This window comes from Podarcis liolepis (genome assembly GCF_965112155.1).
Source record: "Podarcis liolepis genome assembly, chromosome: 3".
Lineage (NCBI taxonomy): Eukaryota > Metazoa > Chordata > Lepidosauria > Squamata > Lacertidae > Podarcis > Podarcis liolepis.
The window spans coordinates 85,947,859-85,975,574 of NC_139557.1; the positions used below are offsets into that span (position 1 = coordinate 85,947,859).

The 27,716-nt window shown below is 45.7% G+C and overlaps 1 protein-coding gene across 4 annotated transcripts; it reads left to right on the plus strand.

Moving 5' to 3' along the window:
- The first annotated feature begins 497 nt into the window (after positions 1 to 497).
- On the plus strand, positions 498 to 27,716 carry TMEM151B (transmembrane protein 151B). Of its 4 annotated transcripts, XR_014524572.1 has the most exons (3): positions 5,075 to 5,176; positions 16,378 to 18,502; positions 22,161 to 27,716. XR_014524572.1 is itself a non-coding variant. In XM_083497146.1 (2 exons), the coding sequence occupies exons 1-2, from the start codon at positions 654 to 656 to the stop codon at positions 17,812 to 17,814; spliced, it is 1,440 nt and encodes a 479-aa protein (XP_083353272.1). In that variant the 5' UTR covers positions 498 to 653; the 3' UTR covers positions 17,815 to 27,716. The 4 variants fall into 4 exon arrangements, 3 of the variants coding, with proteins under 3 accessions (XP_083353272.1, XP_083353270.1, XP_083353271.1); XM_083497146.1 differs by lacking the exon at positions 5,075 to 5,176 and adding an exon at positions 498 to 656 and having other exon boundaries at positions 16,378 to 27,716; XM_083497144.1 differs by having other exon boundaries at positions 16,378 to 27,716.

Sequence of the window (27,716 nt, forward strand, 5' to 3'; positions counted from 1 at the left end):
AGAAACCACCACTACTCCACAGTACATCTTAAGTAACACTAGAGCAACTTCAGACATTACATGAGACCAGTGGTGCCATCATGGCAGAACTTGGGGGCACAAGTCCAGGGCTGCACTAGAGGGAATAAGTTGGAGGTCCCCAAATACAGAAGTGGAATCTGGCTTACCCCATTTTGGAGTAAGACTCATTCACCTTTAAAATAGGGAGACCCTTAAGACCGTTCCAAGCCTAAAATTGCCTAACTGCTTGATACATGGGAACATAATATGCAAGGAACCCACTCTTCCTATTGCTGTATGACGACTTACCACCAGAAACACAGCCTTTGCATCCTGCCAACTTGGGAGACGTTCAAGCTGGACAGGAAGTGCAGGAAATCTGCTTATCCACTTCCTCAATGCGGAGCTTACATTCTAAGCCACCGTAATAAAATTTCACGCTGATGTGCTTATGTCAAAGTAGCACTGGTTGAGTGGTGGCCATTGGGGCTGGCAGGGCAGAAGACAGGGAGCCCAACAGTAGGTGGAGCCAGAGCCAAGGACAGGCAGAGCCAACTAATTCTAGTTTTCTCCCCATCCTCTTCCCTGCTGAGGGCTACAAGGGCAATGCTGAAGCTAAGGAGGAAGCTGACAGCTGGCGCCACCCTGGACAGATGGTAGGTAAGAAGGCAGGCTGGTGGGAGCTGGCTGAAGGCAGGTGGTGGTGGGTGGACTAGCCCCCACTGCAGAGTAGTTGCTACAGCTCTACCACACATTAATGAGTAATATCCAAATAAATAGGATCCCAGGGCCTACTCAGCCCATAGAGGAAACTAAGCTTGTACTCTGCCTTTGAGAGAAAACTGCTGCCCACAGTTTTGGAGAAAATGCACAAAAGCATTTTAGAAGCTCATGGAGGGAGATGGGATTCCTTACATTCCAGGGGAGAACCTTTTGATGTCTACCAGCTGCTCAGGACACACCCCCCCCCAGTATATATATACTGGGGAAGAAGAAGGGGAAGGAAAGACATGGCAGACATAAAAAATGAAAGTAATATTACAGTCTTAATAATTCAATATGCTATTACTATGCTGTTCAGTATACAATAAAGCACAGCATTGTGGAGATAGGCTGCAAATTTTAAATTTGGCAGCAGAAAACAAACTTGAACTAGCCCTGGGCAGAAAAATACAATGAACTCAAGCAAAAGTAAAGCTGATATGATGTCTATGCCTGGGGTTTCCAGCATAGTGCAAATGGGAGCCAACCGTGCCCACAATTACTAACTTGGTAACTGCAAAGTGCCTGAGCTCCACTCCTGCCCCCTGCTTCCTTCTTGACTTCATCATGAAAACTGCATAGAACTGAAGGAGGGATTTTGAACACTGCCAAACATGGGTGTAGCCAAGGGGGGCAGGGAGGGACAGCTGCTCCCCAATCAATAAAAACACACAGCAAACTGAGATTCTGCCCCAACCCCAACGAAAGGTCTGTCTCCCCCCAACAAAAATCCTGGCTACACCCATGCTGCCAAGTGCAAGTTCCATTCAAACAAGCAACCAGGAGCACACTCTTAGCTATGCACTCACGATTGTTCCTTTGCAGCAGGGCTTGGGTATGGTGCTGTTGAAATTTGGCTTTCAGCAGGGATCAGCTCCACTCAGGAGAACCCAAGTTGATTCCAGTGGGGCTTGGATTTAAATTCAGCGCCAAATGCATTTGACAGAGATGGGCTCTACTCAGGAGTTCCTGTGAACTCCCAAGTGGAACCAGTCCCAACAGAGCTTGTATTGGGTGCCAAATTTAAAAGGTGCCAAATGCATAGTGCAAATAGGTGCAATTGTGCTCGCAGGGACTTGCTTGGTATCTGCTGGTTGAAAAGGGACAATCAGGAATGCACTCGAGTCCCAAATTGCTCCTTTGCAGCTGCAGATTTACCTCTTACACCATATGACATCAGGTGTGGGACAGGTGGGCATGGCTAGGAAAGATGGTCTCATGAGCCATTTGAGGAATTCTGGTGGTTTGGCTCATGGATTGGGGGTTCCTCATGTCCTGCCTTTTGGCTCCACCCAAAGAAGACAACATCCCTGCTTTCTGCCAGACATGAAAGGTGCCTCTGTATGTACAGCTGTATGCACACAGAGCTTCCATATGTCTAGTAACCCTGTGTGATGTAGAGGCATCACCAGCATGCCATTCCTTAGCTGGTGTATGCTGGGAATATTGCCCCGTGGATGCTGGAGAGTGGCTGTCAGAATTGTTACATTCTCTGTAGTTAGTAGTGCTGTCATTTTACACTCAACTTTTCTGCTGGGGGTACATAGTCTGCTGACATTATGCTTAGCTGGACCATTGGACTGATTGGCTATTAGGTTACTTAGAAACCTGCCAGGTTTGATAGATGGAAAGGGGACTATTTTGCGCTAAGGGCTCATGTGGCAGCGTAGTTACCTAGGTTCCTTCAAAGGAAATGAAAATGATATGATGGGGAGAATTTATCGATCTCACTCAGGGTTATAAAACATTCTGGTTGAAAAGGCAAGTGCTGAGCTTTTAGGTACAGCCTACCGAATTTTTGCTCCTTCAGTCTGTTACTGCAAATTCCTGCTCTTTCAGTGTCTACTTATGGACTGTACTAAGCCCCATAGGACTTCTACATAAGTGCAACCTGGGGCAAGTTGTCCCTAATTGTCCTCAACACTTTCTGGGTAGATCTACTACTTGTTGGACTGTGTTGGCCCAATGTGATCAAGTCCCAATGTGATCAAGGGGATTTATTTCTTAGTGCATAGGATTACAAAGACAAACAAACCCTTGGGGTTTTTTTTTGTTTTTTTGCATATCAGGCTGCTGCTAAACTCATAGGAACAGAGCCAGTAAAAAGAAAGCTGGCAGTTCAGCTGATGTCATGAAGTCTAGAAAGGTGCCTTAGGTTGTACATTTGCTGGGACAATAAGGCAAATGAGCATAAGCCAGGTCCTAACTTCAGCTTGGGAAAACTGGAACTCCTAGTGCTGATTTTAACTGGAATTAAACCTTCCTACCTCCTAACAAGCCGAATCTCAAACTGTTCCAAACAAGTTCATCAAAAATGCCGTATGTTTTTCTTTCCCCCTCCTAAAACAACCCTGTGATTTAGGTTAGACTGAGCGACAGCAGTTTGCAGAAGGTCACCAGCGAGCTTCATGGCTGTAGAAACTGGAACATGAGTCCTTGGAGTCCTGACTCAAAAAAGGAACAGGAACCTGTGGTCCTCCATGTTATCGGACTACAACTCCCATAACTCCTGACCACTGGCCATGCTGTCTGGAGAGCCGCAGGTTCCCCATTCCTGAAGTCTTAGCACACTTCCTTTTCTTTCAGCATTTTCCACCATCAGGTTCTTGAACATATCTCTGCAACTGTGACAACCACAAACTTTCTCTTTATTTTGAATAGAATATGAGGTTTTCTAATAAGCTACAACAGTAGTGGTTATACATGACCCACACATTACACTTTCATGTTTTACATGGGCAATGTACAGGACAAGTTACCGTAAATTGATCGCTTCCAGCATACAAATTGACCATTCTAGACCAAGGGAAAGTCCTTATAGCAGGATGCCTGCCTGGCCCGGACCACTTTCATTCATAACCACATATCTGAGAGGGAGACTTTGAAATGCTCTAGAGAAGGATGCCCAGCCACGAGCTTCTGATATCTGTGAAAAACATTTCCAAGTGCAGAAGCCCTAGTAACACGGAACAATTCGTTCCAAGTTTTCCTTCTAAGATATACTTTCTCCAGAACTTCTTCGACGTCCTCCTGTGGGGGCAGTTATTTACCCCCCCCCCCGCGATCATCCCGCACTAGTTCCATCTTGTACGTATTTACATCTGGGCACCATGATGGCTATTCATCTTGGCCACTAATGGAGCCTTCGAGACTCATCCTCTCATCCCGTTGACAGGCACGTTAATTGTCTGCCGCGAGCCGGAGACATTGATTTAGCATGCGAGCTAATTCTGCGGGACGAGACATGCTTCTGGCTTGCGTGGCTCGGCTGCCTCGCGCTTAGGACTTCTTCTTCTTCTTCTTGGGAAAGTCTAACCTGAATATTTGACAGGTGCAGCAGAGGGGGGCCGGCCGAGTTGCACCCAGAAATAAAAGACGGCCACGTTTGGAGCTCTCCCTTTATTGTCGCAGAAACAAGGCCTCTCTTCCCTCGCCTTCTCCCTTCCCAGGAGGCTTTGTGGTTTCGGAGGAGAAGCCTGGATCTTTCCCGCGCTGCTGCTGCTGCGGGAGCGAAGAGCACGTCTCTTTCTTTCTCGCGCGCCTGGAAGGGGGCTCCACTTTCCCGGTGGATCTGAATGCGGAGAGGGGGAGGCGGCGGCAGGAGGAGGAGGAGGAGGAGGAGGGCGCAGAGAGGAAGGGAGCGCGAGGGACTGGCTGCTGCCGCTTCTCCTCCTCCTCCTCGCCTACCGCGCACAGAGCCGGGCAGACAAAGGGGGGCGCGAGAGGGAGAGCGAGGGAGCTCCGCAGCCTCAAGGTCACTCGCTCCCCTCCCTGGCACAGCAGAGGGAAAAGAGGCGCGCGCGGGAACTAAGCTGCCCTCCTCCTACGCTGCCGCCGCCGAGCCCCCCATTCCCAGTGCTGCCCTCTCCTCCTCCTCCCCGCGCCCCTCGCCTTGCCAGCCTTCTCGGTTTCCCGCCCCTTTCCCCACCCTGCCCGTTCCCGCTCGCTGCGTGCGCGCCCGGCGGGCTGCGTGAGGTTTGCCGGGAGCCCTTCAGGCGCGAAGCCACCACCAGCTCCTCAGCCCGCCGTCGCCGGCACTTGGGCGGCAGCGGCAGCCCGCCGTGGAGGGTCCCCTCGCGGCGCTGCTCGGCTCTTTCCTCGCCCGCCAACCCCCTTTCCTCAGCCGGGGTGCTCCGGGCTTTTGGGGGACACCATGCCGGGGGCGCCGACGGCTCCCAGGTCCCCACCGCCGCCCGGCCACCGCCAGCCCCGGCGCGACCGCGCGGGGGGCGCTCGTCGGCTCTCGGTGGCGGGATAATGTGCCGTCTTCGCCGCCGCGCCTGCTGGTCGCCCACCCGAGAGGCCCCGAGTCGCCGCCATGTCCCCCCCAGCCTCGGCGGCCGCGGCCAGCAGCAGCGAGAGAGGCAGCAGCGCCTCGGTGCCTCCGGAGGAGGCGGAGGGGGCTCGAGAGGAGGTGAGGACAGAGCCGAGCTACCTGCCCTCGCCGGGCGGCCCTTTGCAAAACACGTTGTAACCGTCTGCATGTGACCGGCTTTGCATGGCACGCTCATTGCATCGCGATGAGGCTCCCTCCGCTCCGGCACGGGGCTTGGCTTGCACCCCGGCTCTAAGCGGGCCAGGGCGCTTTGCATACACAGGTACGCAATCTTTCGCTCGCACCGTCGCCTTCCCTGTCCGACGCCGCGCTCGGGGGTCCCTGGGAGCAGAGCAGGATGGCCCCCGTCGCCTTCCTTGCAAAACCCTAACGCCTGGGAGCGGGTGGGGGGGGGGTGTGGGACGGGCGGGTGTCTGGGTCGTTCTTTTCGCCTTGGCTCATTTGACTGTTTAGGATGAACTCATTTGGAACACTGTGCCCTTTCGGTCCTGCGCTGCCAGTTGCTAACAGTTCAGAATATACACTTTGTATGTTCCCTCCAACCTTTAGTAATCTCTGGGCGCAGATTTATATATTGCCTCTTGACACACTTTAGCCGCTGAAAGGGTGCATTTGTGCCACCTTTTCATGCCAGTGAGGGATTTGGGGGTTTTCATCCCCTAGTTGAGTCTTGAACCAATCAGAGGATGGTAACTGATGGTCTAGATACCGTTAAATTAACCTGGGATGATTTGTGTGTGAGTCTGCAAACGGCGAATTTATCTGCAAAAGGATAGCTGAAGTGTGTGAAGAAGGGACTAAACCTATCTGGAGTAGGCAACTCCTACTCGCTGTGAGGTGGTGATTGTGCTTCTTCTTGGTGAGAATTGCAGGACTGAGTTATCTAGGACTCTGGCTGCAAAGGAGTATAGAAGGAGGCATGGTTGCTCAGAGTGTGGAATGTTGCATGTGCTATTTGGTCACTTCCTTGCACTGTTCATGTAGAAATGTTAGTGATCTCCCACCCCCAGTGAATGCCTATTGCAGTGATCCAATCCTCACATATCTGTAAGCATGCTGGTGTGCTTTTAATATATGTATATAAATATGCAACAGGTTAATGGAAATGCATAAGAGAAACTGTGAACAGAGCCAGTTCAGGTGAAGCCAAGTGGATGCTGTAGAAATGGAGAGCTAGGAAGTAAGGGGTGTGGCTTTCCACATAAGTGTTTCAGGCAAATATTACGCTGACTTTCTCATCACATCATCTGTTACTGGATCTTTTTTTTTTTTTTAATTGGAGATGGCAAGGATTGGACCTGGGACATTCTGCATACAAGGCATAGGTTCTACCACTGAACAGACGCTTATCTCCCTAACTGTTCCTATGAACTTCGTGTTAAGATAGGTAGCAGGTACACCTCAGAGGCAGTGGGTGTTTTCTGTCATCCCTTGTACTATGGAGTCTATGCGTGGGAACAGCTGTCAATGGTGTATCTTGTCAGCATTCCTGCTTTCACTGGAACGAGGAGGAAAACCACACGTCTCCTTTGACCTCCTTTTCTTACATCTTTGCATGCATCACAGATAGTTGGCGGCAGCGCTTGTATGTGTAGATGTAGCTAATTAGTGCTATGGTTTCTATCCCCACATTTTATGTATCTTTGGTGGAGGGGGAGAGAAAAAAACTCAAGTATCAACAGCTCACCGAAGTTCAGGATTTCTGAATCATTCGCATTATCACTTAGCAGTCTTAGTTATGATACTCTAATTGCTTTGCCCTTCAAGATAGTTAAATGGATTCTTTCCTCCAGTTTTTTTAAAATAGGAAAGGTATCTTTACTGAGGGATGGTAGTTCTCATCTGCTTGAAGGATCATTGGAACACCCCAGGGTGATTAATCTATAATGATGATGATGATGAAAAGGTTTGATATAAGAATGCCAGGATTTTTGCCTGGGAATGAAGTCCCCAGGAAAGATGTGTGTGTCTGAAGCAGTGCAGTGAATATTGCTTTCCTACTGTAGTAGGAAGTATGTGTAAGGCCATAGCAGTTCTATGGACAGAGCTAGTAGCTGATGTTCCTAGTGAATTGACGCTACATAATATTTATAGTGAAGGTTTGATGTATTTGAGGAAATGTCTGTGACTGAGTTACTTTTTCTATCTAGTAGCTCCATTAATACATCTCTATACAAACTTCCTGTGTTAATGTAGACCTGTCCTTCATCATTCCCCATCACTCTTTAAATGTGTATTGATCAGTTGGTGTTGGACTTCACACAAGCAGTTCTCTTTCAGTGCACACATACACCTGTTTGCTATTTCATGCCTAGCACTGCCAGCCCCCTTCTCATCTAGCTCTGCCATTTGGATCCAGAATTGACCAGCATCTTCCCTCCAGTGCTGTTCCACTAGAGATTTTCTAGTAAGGCTTTCGACACATCTCCCAATTCTGATCAGGGTCAGTGGTGATGAGAGTCCCAACAACATCTGGAAGGCCCAATTTCCCCCCCCCCCAAACTCTGGCATAGCAAGACATATGGGAGAGTTGGCGGTTTGTTAAAGAGAGCAGGAGACTTTTGCAAAGCCAACTGTGGTAGAATTGGAGAGGTGAAGGTGACTGGCAAAGATGTAATGGCAGATAAGGGCATAAAGATCAGGTGGGACAGAGTCATTGTGACCTTTCTATGTAAGGCAAGGCAAATGTGCTGGATGCCCAAGGGGGCAGGAAACAGAGTAAGGATTAGAACATGGGCAGGTAAACTAAGGCCCGGGGGCCGGATCCGGCTCAATCACCTTCTAAATCTGGCCCGCGGACGGTCCAGGAATCAGCATGTTTTTACATGAGTAGAATGTGTCCTTTTATTGAAAATACATCTGGGTTATTTGTGGGGCATAGGAATTCATTCTTTTCTTTTTTCTTTCTCAAAATATAGTCCGCCCCCCCCCCACAAGGTCTGAGGGACAGTGGACCAACCCTCTGCTGAAAAAGTTTGCTGACCCCTGAATTAGAAGGAATGTCACACAGATTGAACAGTGGGAGAGATGAGTGATTTTGGCATTTTGGACAAAGATAAGAGGACGCAAGGTTTGAGTAGGGTAGAATTAGAGGAGTGAAGGGAAGGTGGCTGGTAAAAATATAATGGAAAATGAGGGTGGTTAAGGTCAGAGATGATCACTTGATAGTTAAACACTACTACTCAGCCTTGAGCCGTTCTACTCTTAACAGTGTGGTCAGAGTTAGGCATTCTTTAGCCCATTGAAATCTATTTTGTTTTGCCTAGTTTGAGTTGTAAGTCTTTCGCCTCTCCTGAAAAGGAACTGCTTTCCCCCCAGCTAAATTATGACATCATTTTGTAATGTAGGCTAATGCTTACTCTGGGACTGAGGCAAGAACTTGACCTCCTTTGACCTGAGCAGTATATGACACTGTAGGTCTGCAAAAGACAAAGTCACTCAGTGTGACTGCCTTAGGAGAAAGAAAGGAAAAAGATTTCTGGCTGAATTGTATTTACTATTCAGTTCTATTTTCAGATAAATGCAGTGGCTGGTGAAAAGGCTTTGGATTGAAAGCCAGCCTGTGGTTACTGAATAGGGACATGGTGCGCCAACTTTGCAGTTCTCTGTTAATGTGTTTTACAGTGCAGTCACACACACGACTACTCGGAAGTAAGTCCCATTGAGTTCAGTGAGACTTATTCCCAGGTATGTTTAATAGGATTGCAGTCTTTGATGGACTTTCTCAACATAGTCCAGCATTTTATTTTATTTTGCTGTGCTGGGATGGAGTTGAATTCAGGTCATGCAAAGGAGAGAGAGGAGGGCTTCTCAAAGGCATCACTGTCAGTTTTCTCAAGAAAAAAGGAAAGAGCATGAACCTGCTCAAATGTAACACAAAACAAGGAAAGATGGCTTAGGTGCTGGCTGGAGTTCCATGGTCCTTGAGACGTGAACTTGAGGAAGGTGCTTAAAATACTGGCCTGGAGTGGTTAGGAGGGGATTGGGGCTTTACTACTGAAAACTGTTCGGGAGTTCTGCCATTCCATTTGAGAAACATGGAGGTACAGAACAGTCCTTTGCTGGCATTAAATAATCATGCAGATATTCAAATCTGCTTTGCAGGGCATAAATCCCATTAACTTCAACACAAGACGCAAGATGCGCAGTATTGCTACCTAAATGTTATGAATAGTGAAGAAAACTCCCCCAAGTTGAGAAGTCCTTCCAGTGTTGCCTCTGTACAAGACAGTTCTGAGATGAAATGTTCCTCAGCACTCTCATTTCCTTTGGGCTTTGCAGGGAAAGCTGCTTGATTTGGTGCTTTAGTAACTAGGGCTGGAGTCCCTCATGGTCAAAGCCTACAGGGAGGCACTGAAAAATAACATTAGGAAGTTGGAAAATAGGAAAATGAAGCCGAGAGGGAGCTGCTGTGATGTCCTAGGAGGCACCTTGCATTTTCAACATCACCTAGCAAGACACTGCTTTTCATGAACTTTTTGAACAGTCCTCAGTGAGATTAATAGGATGTCTAAGCCATTGCATTGCCAGGCAAGATGTGATTCCAATGCATAGTTCACTTTTCCTTTTTACTGGCTAACAATGTGACACAGATACATAAGTGCTGATTCTGCACCTCAGTGCTCCTTTACGTAGGCTATTGAGGAGAAGCTTAGATTACTTCTCTCCCCCACACCCCGAAACACATTCTGCTGTTTCTGATAACAACCAGGACCAGATACCTGGAATGAGCTGTGGGTTTTCAAAACAGAAACATAGGAACTTCCTTTTACAGAGTTAGACCATTGGTCCATCTATCCCTGTACAGTGGTACCTTGGGTTACATATGCTTCAGGTTACATACGCTTCAGGTTACACACTCTGCTAACCCAGAAATACTGCTTCAGGTTAAGAACTTTGCTTCAGGATAAGAACAGAAATCGGGCTCCGGCAGCAGCAGGAGGCCCAGTTAGCTAAAGTGGTGCTTCAGGTTAAGAACAGTTTCAGGTTAAGAACGGACCTCCGGAACGAATTAAGTACTTAACCCGAGGTACCACTGTATTGTCTAATCAATTGGTAGCAACTCTCTGTAGTCTCAGACAGGAGCCTTCCCCAGCCTTATGTGTGGACAGAACCTGGAGCTTTTTGCCCGCAAAGTTCATGCCCTGAGCAACAGCCTTTCCCTTAAAAATCACATTAACATAAAATCCTTTTTGCACTGTTAATGCCAAAATTGCTTTGCCTGTCCTAACAATAACCATATGAAGTAGACCACCATTATTCCCATTTTACAGATGGGGAACTGAGGTCAATGCCAAAGGCCACAAGGAAATTTACGTCTAATTTAAATCCAGTTCCAATTGCTACGTCCAACACAACAGTCAATGAACCCCCTGCTTTGCATGCTGCCCCTTGGTTGTACTTTTATTTTCTTCTGTGCAAGGTGGGCCATGGATGGAACAAACAGTATCTGAATTAGAGTCATACCTCATCCCCAGCAGAAGCACAGCAGGTCATGCTTTATTTTCCTCCTGCACTTAGAAGCACCACTTTGCAATGAAGTAGGCATTACCTTTGGGGACCATTGATGTAATGCGATTTTCTTAGACAGAGCCTGGCTCTCACAACAGTTCCAGTGTTTACAAGCCTGCTGAAAGTGCAGAAATTTTCTAGAGGTGATTTAAGGAAAAGGTGAAGCTGTTGTGTGCCTAGTCTGACATTTCATTACTGAAGGGGAAGAACATGCCAGATTATGTCTTCCCCTTCACCAAATGAATTTGAAAGTAGAAGGACTGTAGTTTAGTGGAAGGTCCCATGGTTCAATTCCTAACAACTCCGGGCTGAGAAAGATTCTTGGCTAAAACCAATTAGTGTGAACCAGTGCTTCCCAACTGGTGGTCTGTGGACCCCAGGGGATCCATGACTTGGCTCTTGAAAAACAGGGGGTCTGCTAATTGGGAACCACTGGTGTAGACAGTTCTCATCTCAGAGGGACCAGTGATCTGACTTGGTATAAGGCAGCCCTCTGTGTAAATCAGAACCCTAGCAAGCACCAGTTGGTGCCTCTGAATCCAGTGCTTTGCTGGGAAGGACAAGCCCCTCTTAAGATGTGAATGCTCTGCAATGCCTCCATCTAGGTGCAGGTTGTATATATATGTAAATAAGGCATATATCAGGGACGCGGGTGGCGCTGTGGGTTAAACCACAGAGCCTAGGACTTGCCAATCAGAAGGTTGGCGGTTCGAATCCCCGCGACGGGGTGAGCTCCCGTTGCTTGGTTCCTGCTCCTGCCAACCTAGCAGTTCGAAAGCACGTCAAAGTGCAAGTAGATAAATAGGTACTGCTCCGGCACGAAGGTAAACGGCGTTTCTGTGCACTGCTCTGGTTTGCCAGAAGCGGCTTAGTCATGCTGGCCACATGACCCAGAAGCTGTACGCCGGCTCCCTCGGCCAATAAAGCGAGATGAGCGCCGCAACCCCAGAGTCGGTCACGACTGGACCTAATGGTCAGGGGTCCCTTTATCTTTACCTTTTTAAGGCATATATTATAAAGACATCATAGTCACTGATGCATCTCAAAAGTGAACACAGACCCTGCTAAGCACTCCTGATACCCCAGGAATCTTGCACTGCTCATGCAGATTGAGGTGGCGTGTAGCAATACTATACTAACTACCCACAGCTCTCCAGTGTTTAAGAGTCTTTCCCAGCCCTGCCTAGCGATACTGTACTAGGGATTGAAACTGGGGTCTTCTGCATGCAGATATATGCTGTACCACTGAGCTATGGTCCCTCCTACTTACCTACTTCATGATTTGTTAACTTCTCTGCTGGAGGTTTTAACTTTACCAAGCCTGTGCTTATTATGGGTGGGTTGGTGCATTGATCTGTTTCTGTGCTAAGAAATCGGGTGCAATTCTGAGCCAGGCAGACAAGGGTATCAGGGAATTTTTATTGTGGATCAGACCATTCTTTTTGTTATTATTATTATTACTTATTTATTACATTTATTTATATACCACCTTTCTCTTCCAAGGATCTCAAGGTGGGGGGTACATGGTTCTCCTTCCCAGTTTATCGTTACAACAACAACAACCCTGTGAGGCAGGTTTAGCTAAGAGATGGTGACTGGCCGAAGGTCACCCAGTGGCTAAGTGGGGATTCAAACCCCGCTCTCTCTCAGGTTCTAGTCCAACATTCTAACCACTACGCCACACTGACTCTTGCAACAACAACTTGCAACAAGGGTCTGAAAAAATGTGAATCTTCCAGTGAGAATGTACCAGCAGCTGTACTCTCCCAGTTGTGCTTCTCTTGGAATACAGATGGGAAACCCCAAACTGGGGACCGGTCGCTGCCCTCAGAAACACAGGAGCAGAAACATAGAATCAGGAAAGCCCAAAGAAGACAGTAGCAGTTTTGCTTGGCATCCAGTTGTGATTGAGAGGAGTAGCCAAACCTAGCTGTGTTTACTGTTCTAAATAGGCCGGCTAGATTTGGTACTGTAGGTGGACTGAGCCAGCCAGGAATGCTCAGCACAGATCTGCTGAGCCACTCGAACGAAGTGCTCTTTCGCCTTTTCCATCTGCTTCGTTCTCTCGGTGCTCTTTCTGGTGTGAAGAAAGTCCCCATCTGACACAGAGCCAACCACTTGCTTTCTGGGAGCAGGATGTTGCCTGGAGACATAATTAACTCAACCCAAGAGGCCGATCTTATTTTGTGTTGATATGGAGGGTTAATGATGGTCTCAACACCTGGCAATCCGGCTTGCTAAGAAGCACTAGATACTTTCCATTCTTAACAAACAAAAAATAAAAAACACAACTGAACAAAACTAGAAATTTGGAAACCCAGGGAAACAGAGTGTTTATGTTATTATTATTACTATTATTATTACTATTATTATTATTATTATTATTATTATTATTATTATTAGGTCTACTATCTTTCTGTTGGATAGAAGCATCACTTAAAATAATATTCCCAACAGATAGCCAAACATCAGAACTCCAGAGAGAGGCTCTTTCCTTGAACTTGCAGAGCATGGAAACTCATTTCTCTGTGTCTCACTTGAAAGCTGTTACGTGTCCTTCCATTGTTATCTAGATTACATCACTCTAAGGTACTGGGGAAGAAGACCTGCTTTTGCTCCATTCAAAAAGACTTAAAGAAAGTCCAGCTGTCAAGAGCAAACTGCCTAGTAAAAGGAACTAATATGAAACATTTATACTCAAATCTTGCCCCACTAACCCTCTCAGGTCTAACCCCCAGCCTTACAACAGTAGAACAGATGTTCTCAGCATTCCTCCAGCCACCTTACAGAGGCCCTTCTTGCTTAAACAAAATTATATAACCAAAGTACAAAATACATTGCAGTAAAAGAGATACATCCCCGCCCTTTGGTTTCACAATCATTTTTGGATTCACAGTACATATGGAAAAAATAAAAGAAAATGCTAGGCATTTCTGAGTCCAAGAGATGAAACGTACCATCATGTTGTGTGTTGTGATGTTCTCGGGTTTTTGTTATACTTCTGGGCAGATTTATAGTGCTTCAGGGAGGTCCAGCAGCTGTAGTTTCTCATAAGATGTCCCCATCCTTCAATCTCACCTATCAGACTTCCCACACTTTTCTCTGTGGTGAAGCCCCACCTCTTGGACTTTCACTCTTTGGAGGTACAGTTGATGCCAACACTCCATTTCAGTGCCAGCTTAAAACTCATTTATTTATTTGTTGTGGCTTTTGTTGGTTTCTGTTTAGGTAACTCTAGCCAGCCCTGTGCATTAATTTCCCGACCTCGTTCTGTGGGTGTAGAAATTGGTGTCTTAACTATTTTATTGGGATTGTTTGTGTATTTTCATGACATTATGCTTTTAGGGATGTACTCTGCCCTGAGACCATTTGATGAAGGTCAGTCTAAAAAGGCTTTAATGAACAAAAATGTCAAATACCATGGTGTGGTCCTAATTTCAAAAGCTCCTTACAAGCAAGCCGTCCAGACCTCTGAGAAGAGCTATTTGTCCCTTTCTCAGCAGCCAGCTAGGTGTGGGGGGGGGGGGGAAGATGGCCTGTGAGAAAGTGTATGAGAGAAACAGGGAGGTTCCACCCACTTCTGTGCCACTTACCTGCTGCCCCTTCCACATAGATTAGCCCCAGAGGAATGCAGACGTCCGCAGAAAAAAGGGTGGTCAGAGTCAGGGGTGTTCATTTGAATGGCTCAGTTTAAAATACTACAGTGAAAAATATATGGAGACATGCTTTTTGATGTCTGTCTCTCCCCTCCCACAGGAAATCAAGGGTATAAAAGCAGATTTATATTTTGTGTTTTGGAATGTTTCATCCTTTAATATAAATACGAACAGCTCCTTCTAGAGAAATCTGGCTAATAACCCTGAAGATGACAACACGGCCAATGAGAAGGCTGCTTCTTGCATCCTGTTAACATGGAAGATTTATACATCAGGGCTGGCTAGTCTAGAGTCACTCTCAGAAAATGTGAGATATACAAAAATAGAACAAGCAGCTTTGAAGCAGGAGAGAAACTGTGGTTTGTAAATGCATTTCCATTTCAGTCACCTGCAATTCTATAAGCAGTGCATGGATGGTGCTGAAAACAAATCAGTCTTCTTTTATTTGTAACCACATCTTTACTGTTTCACCCATCCAGGATTGAAGATGTGGTAGAAATGCAAGTGCAGGAATTTGACCTGTAGCATCAGGAATTATTTATACCACTGGAACATTGTGAGTTTAAAGGGCATGATTTGCGCCCATCTAAGGTACAAAGGTTGGGAGCTCTTTTGAGGGGACAGTACTCACCAGTATAAAGTACCATCACCTCTTTTTGATGCCCATGGTGGCCATTTTGTGCTGTTGCCAAATCACTTTTATCAAGATAGGAGTACCAGCATCTCATTTTTCTTCGAAAAAAAGTACTGGAGATATAATCCAAATGTTTTGGATTGCAACTCCCATCTTCCCTGACCATTGGCCATGCTGGCTGGGGCTCATGGGACGTATAGTCCAAATTTTCTGGAGGGTAACGCATTAGCTGACTCTGGAGAGAGTCTTCAGTTCATCTCTTCAGATATCCCCAGTACTAGAAAATAACATGGGGTTGTACTGGGCAGAAAAAAGGGCATGGATATAAACATTCTCAGCCTTCTTTCGCTTTCCAGCAACAGTGTAAACAGAGTTCCTGAAGCATTTGATTACAGGTCTCTCATCTCCTAGTGCACAGGGCATGCACCTCTTGCATTTGTGCATACAGAACATCCCTCTATACTTAGCAGGGGTTCCCAGTACCCTGAGTAGGGCAAAGGGGAGCTTCCCTTCCTGTCTCTGTACAGGAACATCAGGCACTGGAGAATGGTGGAACATTGCAAGCTATTATCTTCTCTTTAGTGTGAGATTCCAGGCCCTTTATTGTGTGCATGATCAAATGGATGAATGCATAAAGAAATGCTTTCAAAATGAATCCTAGACTGGAGGTATGTGTGAGTCCAAAAAGCTTGGTTATTTCCAGGTTGGCTATGTTGATTTTGCTTCTGTTGTAGGTGATACAGAAATATGTGTGCTTAATACTCACCTGACTGCCTTCCTCTCATAGAAGGGCAAGGAGCCATAACTAGGTCTGTCAGGTGAACATAATGGATCCCATCACCATTAATTTTTGTTACTGACTCTTGAGTAGATTTCACTGGACAAGGAGGTAGCTGGCTGGCCTGCACTTGCAGCAAAGAGTGGCAGTGGATTGCAAGCAGCATTCCCATTTTTCAAGAAAGACTTCAAATGATGGAAAATGTCTGGAGGGAGAGAGGGAGAAGAATGGGGCAATCTTTCCCATCCTTTGTTGTAGTATGAGTTAAATAATGGAACAGTCATCCAGCTGCTCCATTCAGATTCGAAAGAGAATCGTAGCTTCCAGACCAGGTTGACATGCCCCAAGGCCATATTTCATGAGCACTTTTGAGGGGGATGTGCAGTGGCAGCCCAAGGATGGCAAGAAGTGGGTACAGGTTTCTTATTACAACAACTGGAGGACATACTATATGGGTCCTAGGAAAAGATGACACATGAGGCAGGCCTCCTTCTCTCGCCTGCCAAATGAGAGGCGTTTATCCTGAGTAGCCTTTAAGTGAGATTTCATGCCTCTGGGGATGCCCATCTGTGACTTCTTCTCTAGCTGGTTAGTTGCCAATGCTAATCAAGGCGCCGGTGCAGCTCTGTGGCAATTCTTCTTTCCCTTCACTGTATAGTAATTTCTCTTTCTGTTCTCTCTTTTCCCCGCCCTGGAGAAGCAACGGCCTGTGAAGCAGTCGCTCAGCAAGTCGCTCTGTAGGGAGTCACACTGGAAGTGCCTGGTGCTCTCCCTCCTCATGTACGGCTGCATGGGAGCCATGACCTGGTGCCATGTGACGAAGGTGACCCGGCTGACCTTTGACAGCGCCTACAAGGGAAAGTCCATGATGTACCATGACAGCCCCTGCTCTAATGGCTACATCTACATCCCCTTGGCCTTCTTGGTGATGCTCTACGTTGTCTACCTGGTGGAATGCTGGCACTGCTACACCCGCAATGAGCTCCAGTACAAGGTGGATGTGGAGAGCGTTCACGAGCGCGTCCAGAGGATGCAGCAAGCCACCCCCTGCATCTGGTGGAAAGCCATCAGCTACCACTACGTCAGGAGGACTCGCCAAGTCACCCGCTACCGCAACGGGGACGCATATACCACCACCCAAGTGTACCACGAAAGGGTCAACACCCACGTGGCAGAAGCAGAGTTTGACTACTCCAATTGCGGGGTGAAGGACATCTCGAAGGACCTGATTGATCTGGAGAACTTCCCGGCCACCCGGCTCCGCTTCACCAAGTGCTTCAGCTTTGCCAACGTGGAATCTGAGAACTCCTATCTGACCCAGAGGGCCCGCTTCTTCACAGAGAACGAGGGACTGGATGACTATATGGAGGCAAGGGAAGGCATGCATCTTAAGAATGTGGACTTCAAAGAGTACATGGTGGCCTTCTCAGACCCAGACAACCTACCTTGGTACGTCTCCCACTATGTCTTCTGGGTTGCTGCTCTCTTGACTTTGTCTTGGCCCTTGCGGGTCTTGAATGAGTTCCGCACTTCCTACGTCCACTACCATGTAGAGAAACTCTTTGGGTTTGATTATGTGGCAGTAACACCGGCTGAAGAGCGCCCTTTCTGTCGGAGGATGCCCCGGGTCAACACGGTGGACAGCACTGAGCTGGAGTGGCATATCCGGTCCAACCAGCAGCTGGTGCCCAGCTACTCTGAGGCAGTCCTCATGGACTTGGTGGGACTGTCTAGCTGCACTACCTACTCCTCCTGCCGCTATGGGAGCTACAGACAGAACTGTGAGCAGTGCCACAGGACTATAAGCAGTTCTTCCATCTTCTCCCGCAGCGCCCTCAGCATCTGCAACGGCAGCCCCAGAATCCCCTTCAGCAGCAGCCGCTTCTCACTGAGCCGTCTCTACGGCTCACGGCGCAGCTGCCTTTGGCAGAGCCGGAGTGGGAGCCTGAACGAGCAGAGCTGCCCAACTGAACAGACCCGCCTGTCCAGCCAAGTAACTGTGGAGGAGGAAGACCCTCCTCCTTACCAGGACGCCCTCTACTTCCCCATCCTCATCGTGCACCGAAACGAGGGCTGCCTCAACCATGACCACCGCCATCTCCATCGGAATGGGTCCTGCGTGGAGACCTCGCTGTGAGGGCATGAAAAGTACCTACAGGAGAAGTGCCATGTGCCCAGATGTGGGGAGGTGGTTTTTTTTTGGGGGGGAGCAGATAAAAAGAGAGGTCCCAACACATCCCATGTGAATCAGAGAGAATGGCTCCCTCTTATCATCCCACAAAGGACTCAACAGCTCCTGAGCTCCGTTCTGGCTCTGTAATGGCTTTGATGTGAGGTGGGCAGCTAACACCACCATCAAAACTACTGCACAGAACTAAACACTGACAGCCACATGCAAAAAACAAAAAAATCTGAAGGGAAGGACAGTAACAGCCCAAGTATTGGGTGTGTGTGTCTTTCTTCCTAGCCTCTAGCTAACCAGGCCACCTTGACAATATCTGTCTAGCAGGAGCAGTCCCTGCCCCATAATTATGATTATTATTGTGGGGAGGGGACGTCATCCAATCTTTGTAGAGTCACACACTTTGGCAGTTGAATTCATGGCAGTGTAGCATGTTTCCTTCAGAAGCAAGGCAATTAACTGCACTGGTTTCCCAGGCAAAAGGAGCTGAGAAATAACAGAAGCAACTAGAAGCCAGGCCGCCTTCCTTTTTCTAAACCATGCTCCGACTGTTACGCTGTTCTCAGCTGCTGGGGATGCGAAATCTTAGGATGTCTCCTTGGAAAGCCTCGATGTTTCACATCTGAGAATCAGCATCCCATAGGTAAAGCTCAAAGCATTTAAAGTACTTACTTCATTATGGTAGCAGAAAGCAGAAACGAACAGGGAATTTGCAAAGGAAACCCCACACTTTTAATAGAATGCAGTCTTCTTTCCAAACCCAGAAGAAAGGCCAGTACACAAAGGAAAGCAGTTGAATTTGCTAGGCATCTGCTGGTGTTGGGAGAGATGTCATGGGGAGGTGAGGATGAACTGGGAAGCTGGGAGCTCTGAAGTGAATGAAAATGTGTTGTAATGAACGCAGGCAGGGAGGAAGTCTGGTATCAAGGGAGATTCTGAGAGGTTCAGCTGCAGTTTATCTACTCATACAGGAGAAGGTTGGTGTGTAAGGCAGAGGGGTGGTGTGCTTGTGCAAGGCTGAATTTTACTTAAAGTCAAGCTTGTCTGCTTGATGGTGTTCTCTGGAATGTGAAAGGAGGCAGTTATACAGAGCATAAAAGAGAAATTGTGTTTGAGAAAGTGTGTATATGTGAGAGTGCGAGAGATTCTTGAAACCCTCTTTCTTTCTGGTGGAAGAATGAGGCAATAGCAAGAGAAATAACTTGTTATAATTCATATCCCTTAAGACAGGAGGCTCCAAGGAGTTTTGAGCTCCTTTGTAATGGGAAGACACTTTCGTTACGGAGTGTCCCACCCTCCTAAATTAATGGACAGTATAAGGAACCACTAAATAGTTTTCTGAGGTTCCTGAAACCATCCAAACCCTTGACAATACAAACAACACAATCCTATGCACAGTACCTGGGACTAAGCCTCATTACAATCAATGGAACTTCCTTCTGGGTAGACACATACAGGATTGCAGTGTTAGTCAAAGAACAGAAACATGCAAATGGATCTTTTTGCATTCCAGTGAGATTAAGTCCTGTCTATAGTAGGGCATTAGCAAGCAGATCAATTCCTTCTTCACTGGAGGAGAACAACTGTTCCTTTCATTTTCTACTCTGACATTATTTAGCATAAGAAAGATAGGCACTGATCTCAGAACTCTATCATGCTGAACTTGCTTTTAAAAATAGAGTTTTGCTCACATTCTGGCTTATTTGCATTTTGTGTTACATTACTTCATCTAGCAAATAATGCCTCTGCACTTTTGAGTAATTTTGGTATAATATTGAAACACGTCACCCCAATTTCCACAAGCGGTGCAAGATTCCAGGGGTAGCAGACGTGCTTACTAGGGTCTGTGTTTCCTTTTGGACAAGGAGGTACAGCGGAGAATGTAGTGCCCGTAATATAGGATTAATTTGCACAAAACTTGAGTTTTCCGGAACTGTTATTCAAGCTGGATATTCAGTAAAATAGGAAAGGGAAGTGTGAGAGAAAACCGGCTGTTTTGAACACAGTTGCTTGCAGGGAAGTACACCTGTGTATCAAGCCTGGTGTCAGATGCAGGTCAACATGAAGAAGCAGAGTCAGTTGTCAGTCAAGTTAACTCTTTATTCAAGGAAATGGCATACAATTCAGCAACACTTCCCTGTAGGTCTTGCCCCCATAGAGCAGATGCCAGGACACTGAAGGTCCCTGCATTCTACCCTTTCTAAGACTTCTCCTTTCCCGTATGTTTCTCAAGCAGTCTCAAACTGTGCCTACCTACCTCTGGCCTCTGTTCTTGGAGACCAGCAGGGAGGGGAGCTTGTCACAGCAGGAGAGGGAGATTCCTGGGATTCTTCAGCAGCCTCTTGCCCCCTCTCCTCTGCTTCAGCCTCGGAGTCTGAACTGCTCTGTCACTGGCTCTTCCTGCTCACTAAACCCTGTTGCCCCTTCGGCATCCAGCCCCTCCTTCCAATCGTCTCCCTCTGACCTCTCCACCACCAATCCCCAGGCTCTGAGCCATCCTCCTCTGGAACTTCCCTTGGGGGTTCCTTGGCGGGTGCCTCTCACTACGCCTCATTGTCCAGCCAGTCCTTGACACTGTGATGTCGTTTAGGATCAGAATGCTAAAATACATGAATGTGGGATTTGAGGCTGAGCATGAAGATAACCTGTATCAAAGTCTATTGTCTGCATAAAGCAGCAGTTGTTATGTCTCTTGTGTGACCGTAAACATTTTTTGAAGAGTGTAGCATCTGGAATTGCCGGCCTCGCATTCATTCCACTTTAGAGTAATGTCTGATCTCCAGGTTATTTACGCCTGAGATGACAATTTATTTGGCAACAGGTTTGATGGCCTGATCTGCTCTTATAGTGACAGCCTGTTCCCTCATATGTAACCTGAGTTCTCTCAGCTGCGTCTTAATCTCATTATTTCTCATTCATTGACCAAATAGCACAATTGACCCTGCTCCTCTGTTTGGCTTCTGGGTCTGGCAGTGCACAACTTTTCCTTGTCTTTCTAGACTTTTTTCCCCACCATACTGTGTTGGACCATCCTGATCCAGAGGGTTACCAGCATTGGGAAGCTATTTAGGGGTCAGCAAACTTTTTCAGCAGGAGCCCAGTCCACTGTCCCTCAGACCTTTTGCTGGGCCGGACTATATTTTGAAAAAAAATATGAACATTCCTATGCCCCATGAATAACCCAGAGATGCATTTTAAATAAAAGCACATATTCTACTCATGTAAAAACACCAGGCAGGCCCCACAAATAACTGTCGGGTAGCCGATGTGGTGCTCTCCAGATGTGGTTGGACTGCAACTCCCATCAGCCCAATTCCGCATGACCAGCGGTGAGGGATGATGGAAGTTGTAGTCCAGCAACATCCAGTGGACATTTTGTTGACTGCCCCTCAGTGTAGTTGTCACGAGCACCACCCACCAATCTGGAAAAAAATGGACATTCAGAAGTTTGAATGTAGTCTTAGTTTTGTTGTTTAAAGAGGTGTGCATGCACGCACGTGTAAGAGAGAAGTATATTCTTTTAATTTTTGTTTTTCCTGTGCTGACTGCCTTGAATAATTTGTTGTTAGGGCACTGAATTATCTATTGAAATTGTACAACTTGTGAGATAATAACCTCCACTATTGCCACAAAAATGTGGCTTTTTCACAATGATGCAACTTTTTCAGTGTTCTTCACCTGATATCTTCGCAGCACCTGCTACTGCGTTGCTTCATGTTGCAGATCTTTGAAAAGCTTGCAGGACTGTCCTGAGTTCATGTTACCATGCCTAGTCCTAAATGCTGGTGCAGAATGCATATTTGCTCATTTTTCACATGTGTTGAAAGTGATCTTTCATTGCAAGAAAGAAATGTGCTGCTAGCATGGTTTTGTGACACAAAGAAGAACCCCTGTGAAACCAGGCCAGTTTTGTAATAATTTATTACAAAGGCACATACTATAGTATAAAAAGTGCAAAATAGTCTCTCCTTGCAATTAGAAGTGCCATGCAGCAAGCTTTTAATTGGTTACCATGTGTTTCCTGATGGTCTGTATCCTCTCCTATAGCCTGATCCTATGTATGCTTACTCAGAAGTAAGTACCACTGTGTTCAGTGGTGCCTACTCACAAGTAAGTGGACTTAGGGTTGCACCATTATTTATTTGTTTATTTCATAAAATTTATATATTGCTTGATTGTAGGGGGGAGGACTTCCCAAATGGTTTACAGAAAAGAATAGTTGCAAAAAGCAATAATATACGTTGGAGATGCAATAATCTAATTCATCCTTCTGTTCTGTTTTTCCTTCTCCCACAATGGAGTCTGTGACCACACTATATGAAGAAAGGAGGTGTGCTGTGCCCATGAATTTAATCTTCCCAGTGCCATCAGAAAGAATACAGTTCTGAAGGTTTGAGGCATCTCTGAAAGATAGGTCTTCCTAGCCAAGATGTGGCTTTGCCACAATCCAAGATCTGAAACAAGTCACTGTTTCTCATAGCTTTCTCTTCTCTTCTTCTGCTCACATTGCCTGTGGAGTTGCATCATTAAGGAGTCCCAGGGGGGGTCGGGGGTGGAATCTGCAATCAGTAACAGTTTCTTCTGACTAAATAACATTTAGCCACCTATACAACACTTCCAGGAACTGCTGAGGATCTGTGATCCCATGTTGCTTTCCGGTGGGTGCCACTTTTATCAAGCACATTTCTGTTGTAAGCACAACTTTCACATTTTTGCTTTGCCTGAAAAAGTTTGTTTTCTTTAATGTCCACCCTAAGCATACGAGTAGAAACGCTCTTTCTGAATCAAATCACACATTCTTGGGACTCTGGTAATTTTGTGGATCACCCACTGTGATTTTATTTTTGTATACTGGTTTGTAAAATGAAGGGGAAGGGGGAGGGAACCTACACGTACACTTGGAAAGTCATTTTTCATCAGTGCAAGATGTTTCTACCACAGTCATAGCTGCTCACTTAAGGGGTGTGTGTGGAGAATATAGGTAGAATGTGTCCAGATGATTTAGTATCCATATCACTTACACGATTCAAATAATCCCTAGCGGCCCTGTCAGCTGATGGCTAATGAGGCCTGATGTTGGACGGCATCCCATTAATCAATCAAGGTAAAAAATGCTTATTTATTTATTTTAAAAAGCTGGCCTAGACGCACAAATGAGTCTCCGGAGGCAAGAGAAGCATATTCATAGGACCAGGTGATAAAAGGTGCATTCTGTCCCCTTTCAAAATAATACGAGATGATTTAGTGTTTTGCTTTTCTCTCTTGCTAAGCAACAATATTTCCCTGGTGCTGTGGGGGGAAATGCACAATGAGGTGCATGTGAATTATATAAAAGCTTTTCCACATCAGCCTTTCATGGTTCCACAACCAAAAGAATTAGGCAGATTGCAAAAGCTGCAACAAAACCCTCATAAAATATTTTAAGTTTAATGGAAAACGGCATTTGGAATGTTTTGTCCAGCTCCACTGAATTTGCAAGGTGTCAACAAAGCATAGCAATTTAAATTTGTTGTCTTGGAGGCATTTCATATGGATGTTGCAATGCAAAGTAGACATGCATGGCTGACATTTATTTTAGGAATTTGCAGGGGATAAAATGTCCTCAGACACACTGGATTAAAAAAACAAAACAAAACATCTTCTGCCTTGGTGCGAGTTCTGAGCCACCTATTTCTTTTACTGCATCTATTTGTTCCTGTGAACGGAAATGCTGCCTGTTGTTTTTGCTAAAGGTGCTGTGAGATCATTACAGTTTGCACAAACAGAGGACGTTCTGCTGTTTTACTTTGACCACAAACTGGGACAGCGCCATAACCATGAAGATAAAATATGTTTTATACGTTAGAGATCTGTAATGCTCTGGAGTCTAAAATGGTAGAATAGTGTTTAACCTTCGCCAGAATCCAATACCAAAGCTTCCTTGCCGGATAAAATAATGTGCTCACTTATAGAAATTCAGTTTCTGGGTCATAATTCTAGAACAGCAACACAAATCATCAACCTGGTAGTAGAGGTCCAAACTAAAGAACTAGCTGCTAATCTGGTTTATTTGTTCTGATAACAGAATTTGGGTTTGTTTGTAGATTTGATGCAGGCTGCACACAGTTCTGATCATAACTACTCTTTCTGATTTAAATTGTCATCGCTATTGATTTCGTCTTTAACATCTCCATTAATTGTGTGTGTGTGTGTGTGTGTGTGTGTGTGTGTGTGTGTAACACATTTATATCCTGGTCTTTCTTCAAAGAGCCCAAGGTAGCAAAAATCAGCATACCCAATTTTGTCCTCACAACAACCCTGTTGTCCCACAGCCAAATGCAAAAATCTTTCTCTCTCAAAGAAATAACTCCTTTTCTTCCACTTCACCTTAATAACATTTCGTTCATTTTCTAATTCATTTAAATGCCGAAGCAGCTTCTCCTCACTTAAACTTGTTGCCATGGAAATGACTGGCAGGTCTTTGCTGTCTGTAGGTGAACAGACAAACATAACAGGACACTTGTCTTCCTCGCCTCCCTATGACTGCTATCCTGTGTTACCTCCCTCCCTAGCAGGCAAGGCGTACAGAAAGGTGGGTCAATGCACACATATTTCAGCAGCAAAAATGTGTCACACACAAGCACACACACACATACACACAGAGAGAGAGAGAGGTTGCAAGAAGCACCAGGACAGAATTGGAGGCCTCCCTTTATAATAAACAGAGTAGAGCAGCTAAGAGGAATAATAATTATGTGCAGAGCTTCTTAATGAAACCTCTCAGGCAAACTAACAGGTAGGATTGGATTAAAGTTGCTTAGTGCGCCTGGACTGGTGCTCATACAATATTTTATCCCTTGGTCACTGTATCTTAAACTACCTGTTGTTACTTGGAATATACCAGCTGTTAAATAATATGGGGACAAGAAAATGAGCCTAACATACTAGTATACAATTGGGAAATGGCCATAAAAACGTAATGCATCCAGAAACCCATTTAACATCACTAACTTTGAACCTCCCAAATCAGTGTCATTGCACTTAGAGAAAAAGCTAAGAGATAGAGCCATTGTGTGGGAAATGGCCCTTCTGTCATATGCATTCAGTTCAGAAAAGTGGAAGCCGAGTTTGTAATTTTATATGGAAACTACGTACATTTCAGACCACCTGAGTCATATGAAGACTTGCATTTTCTGGCCCATCTTCAGAGTTCAAAAGTCTGAAAAGGCTAACAAACAACTTTGTGAAGCTACACCTTGGAGACGAAGGATTGGCAGGTTGATAGTTCACCCTACCTTGGTTGCTTTGCTATACAGCACAGGTGGGCAATCACCTGAAGCCCCCTAAACCTTACTTTCTGTTGCTTCCAGTACTTCTTGAAGCTGCCCTATTCTGATTTGGAGTATCTTTCTACCTCTTTTTGTGTAGTTGCAGAACAATTGGAAGGAGTCATATCTGATAAAAAATGAAGTTAGGCAGTTTTGTTTCACTTTTTCATGGCTGTGTGGCTTGAGGAAAAGAATCCACCCTGGCTGCCTGAGAAATTGATTTCTGCCATGTGTGTGCAGTAGACTAAAATCAGAAAGGAATTACTCTTGTCCTCCAGAACAGTAGCTGTTGGGTGTTCTGGGTTAAAAAAATATAAATCCTCCACATACTTATTTGAGAATAACCCCGTCAGCCCCAAAGGAACACAGGGAATTTAGTCTGATGTAGCTGTGATGAAAATTGAAGCAGAAGAGTCTTTATTCTGGATTGGTTTATCCAGAACTCTTTTGTCTCTGGTTCCCCCAGTACTAGCATGTGACTCCAACAGATTACCTCCAAGGAGATGCCGTCTCCAACATTAACAAGATGACCCATCCCTGTTGTACACCATAAAATCAGTCTTGGCCAACTGGTGCCCTCCAGATGTTTTGAACTACAACTCCCACCAACTCCAGCCAGCACTGCGTGCTAGCTGTGACTAGTGGAAGTTGTAGTCCAAAACATCAGGAGAGCACCTGGTTGGCAAAGTCTGCCATGAACCATACATAGAGAAAATCTAAGTATTGGGAAGAAAAGGAAGAATACCCATTCTAGTTAGCAGCTGACAATTAACTCTGATTTGTAACGATCACCTGGCTAGTTGCCCTATGTTTTCAGCATTTCTTGAGACTCGCAACATCTCTTGGGATCAGAAAAGCTTCCCCAAGCCTGGGGGGGGGGGGGGGGCGGGGATATGCATGTGTCAGCCATTTTGTTTTTCTCTGTTTGTTATAGAGCAGCCATTTATAGATAATGCTGAATAAGCTGGGAACAACTCGTAGGGCAGCAGCTTACAGATGTTACAATACTGGCCTGTGACACCCCATCAGTGTTGAGCTAGAGATTCACCAGAGCATAAAGCTTAAGAATGTTTTGGAGGTGTTTTAAGGTTTATCTGTTTCAGTTGGCTCTCAGGAGTTAGCACAAAGATGAGAGCCTTTAGCAGTATTTACTGAATGTCATATTGAATTATATTGTGGGGTTTTTAAATTCTCTTTTAAAATTCTGTATGCTTTTAAATTGGTACTCAACCTGAGCCTTCAAGGCTATAAATCTAAAGTATTCACAGCAGCACTGTAAAGTAGTTTTTTATTATTCCCATTTTTCAGATAGAGAAGTTCGGGCAGATAATTATTTCATTTATGTCTGCTAATGACTCCGTAGCTGAATAGCCTGAGAAGTCTCAAGACCACCCTCCAGTCACAGGACAAGTTTGTTGGAGGGAATTTAGGGAATTCTTTTGGTTAGTTATGTTTAAGCACCCATATGGAGCACTAACCCATTCAGCCATGTGACCTTATCTAGCTCAGAACACCACCAGGACAATTCAACAAGCACTGCTTTTATTTGGCATTTGTTGCATGTTTTAGAGCAGGCACCCCCAAACTCGGTCCTCCAGATGTTTTGCGACTACAATTCCCATCATCCCTGACCACTGGTCCTGTTAGCTAGGGATGATGGGAGTTGTAGTCCCAAAACATCTGGAGGACCGAGTTTGGGGGTGCCTGTTTTAGAGTCACAATTAAGAGTCAATTTTACTTTATCTTCTCTGCACTCTGTGGAGGCAGGCTGCTTTGCAGACATCATACACATTCATTCTCAGATTAAAAACAACCCCAAAGAAACTGCTCTCCAATAGATTGCAAGAAGCTGTGCTTACCATGATTGACTGATTTGGGATCTTGGGCCTTTTCCTGAGTGACTAAAAAGATCTCTTAATTCAAGTGTGCAATTTAAGTAATAAATTATTTTGTAACTTCAACAAGCCAGCCTGCCTCAGGTCAAGAACTAGGTGGTCAGTGGCGAATATCTGATGTTCTAGGTATGTCTCAGGGGGATATTTTATAGTTGCTGCCATGGGCATATTTCTCATGCTGCTGCAACTCCCTGTGGTTTAAACCACTGGAGCAATCCACTCATGGATTAGGAAGGGGGGAAACACAAGCTTGTAAACACTATGGGGTGGTGTTGTTGACACCTCTAAGACAGCTGCTGCTGCTGCTACTGCCACCCAAGATAACCTCACACAAGTATCCTTTCTGATCTATTACGGCCAAAACATCAAGCAGCTAAAGCCCCTTTGGCCGAGGGGCACTGCAGGCAGCAGAGCCATGGATGGTGGACGTTTGTATCCATTGCCCACAATGAGCAACAGCGGAGATAAATCCAGTTCTGACAAAACTTCTGTGAGCACTGAGAACAGTTTTTACTTTTCAATATGTCCGTACGATCTAGTTCTGTTTGTCTCTATGTAAAACGGTATATCACAATGTTGCCTTTTTGTTGGAAATATCAAAAGTACAAAGATTGTAAACCAAATCGATGTAATAAAAGTTCCAGATGATTCACGA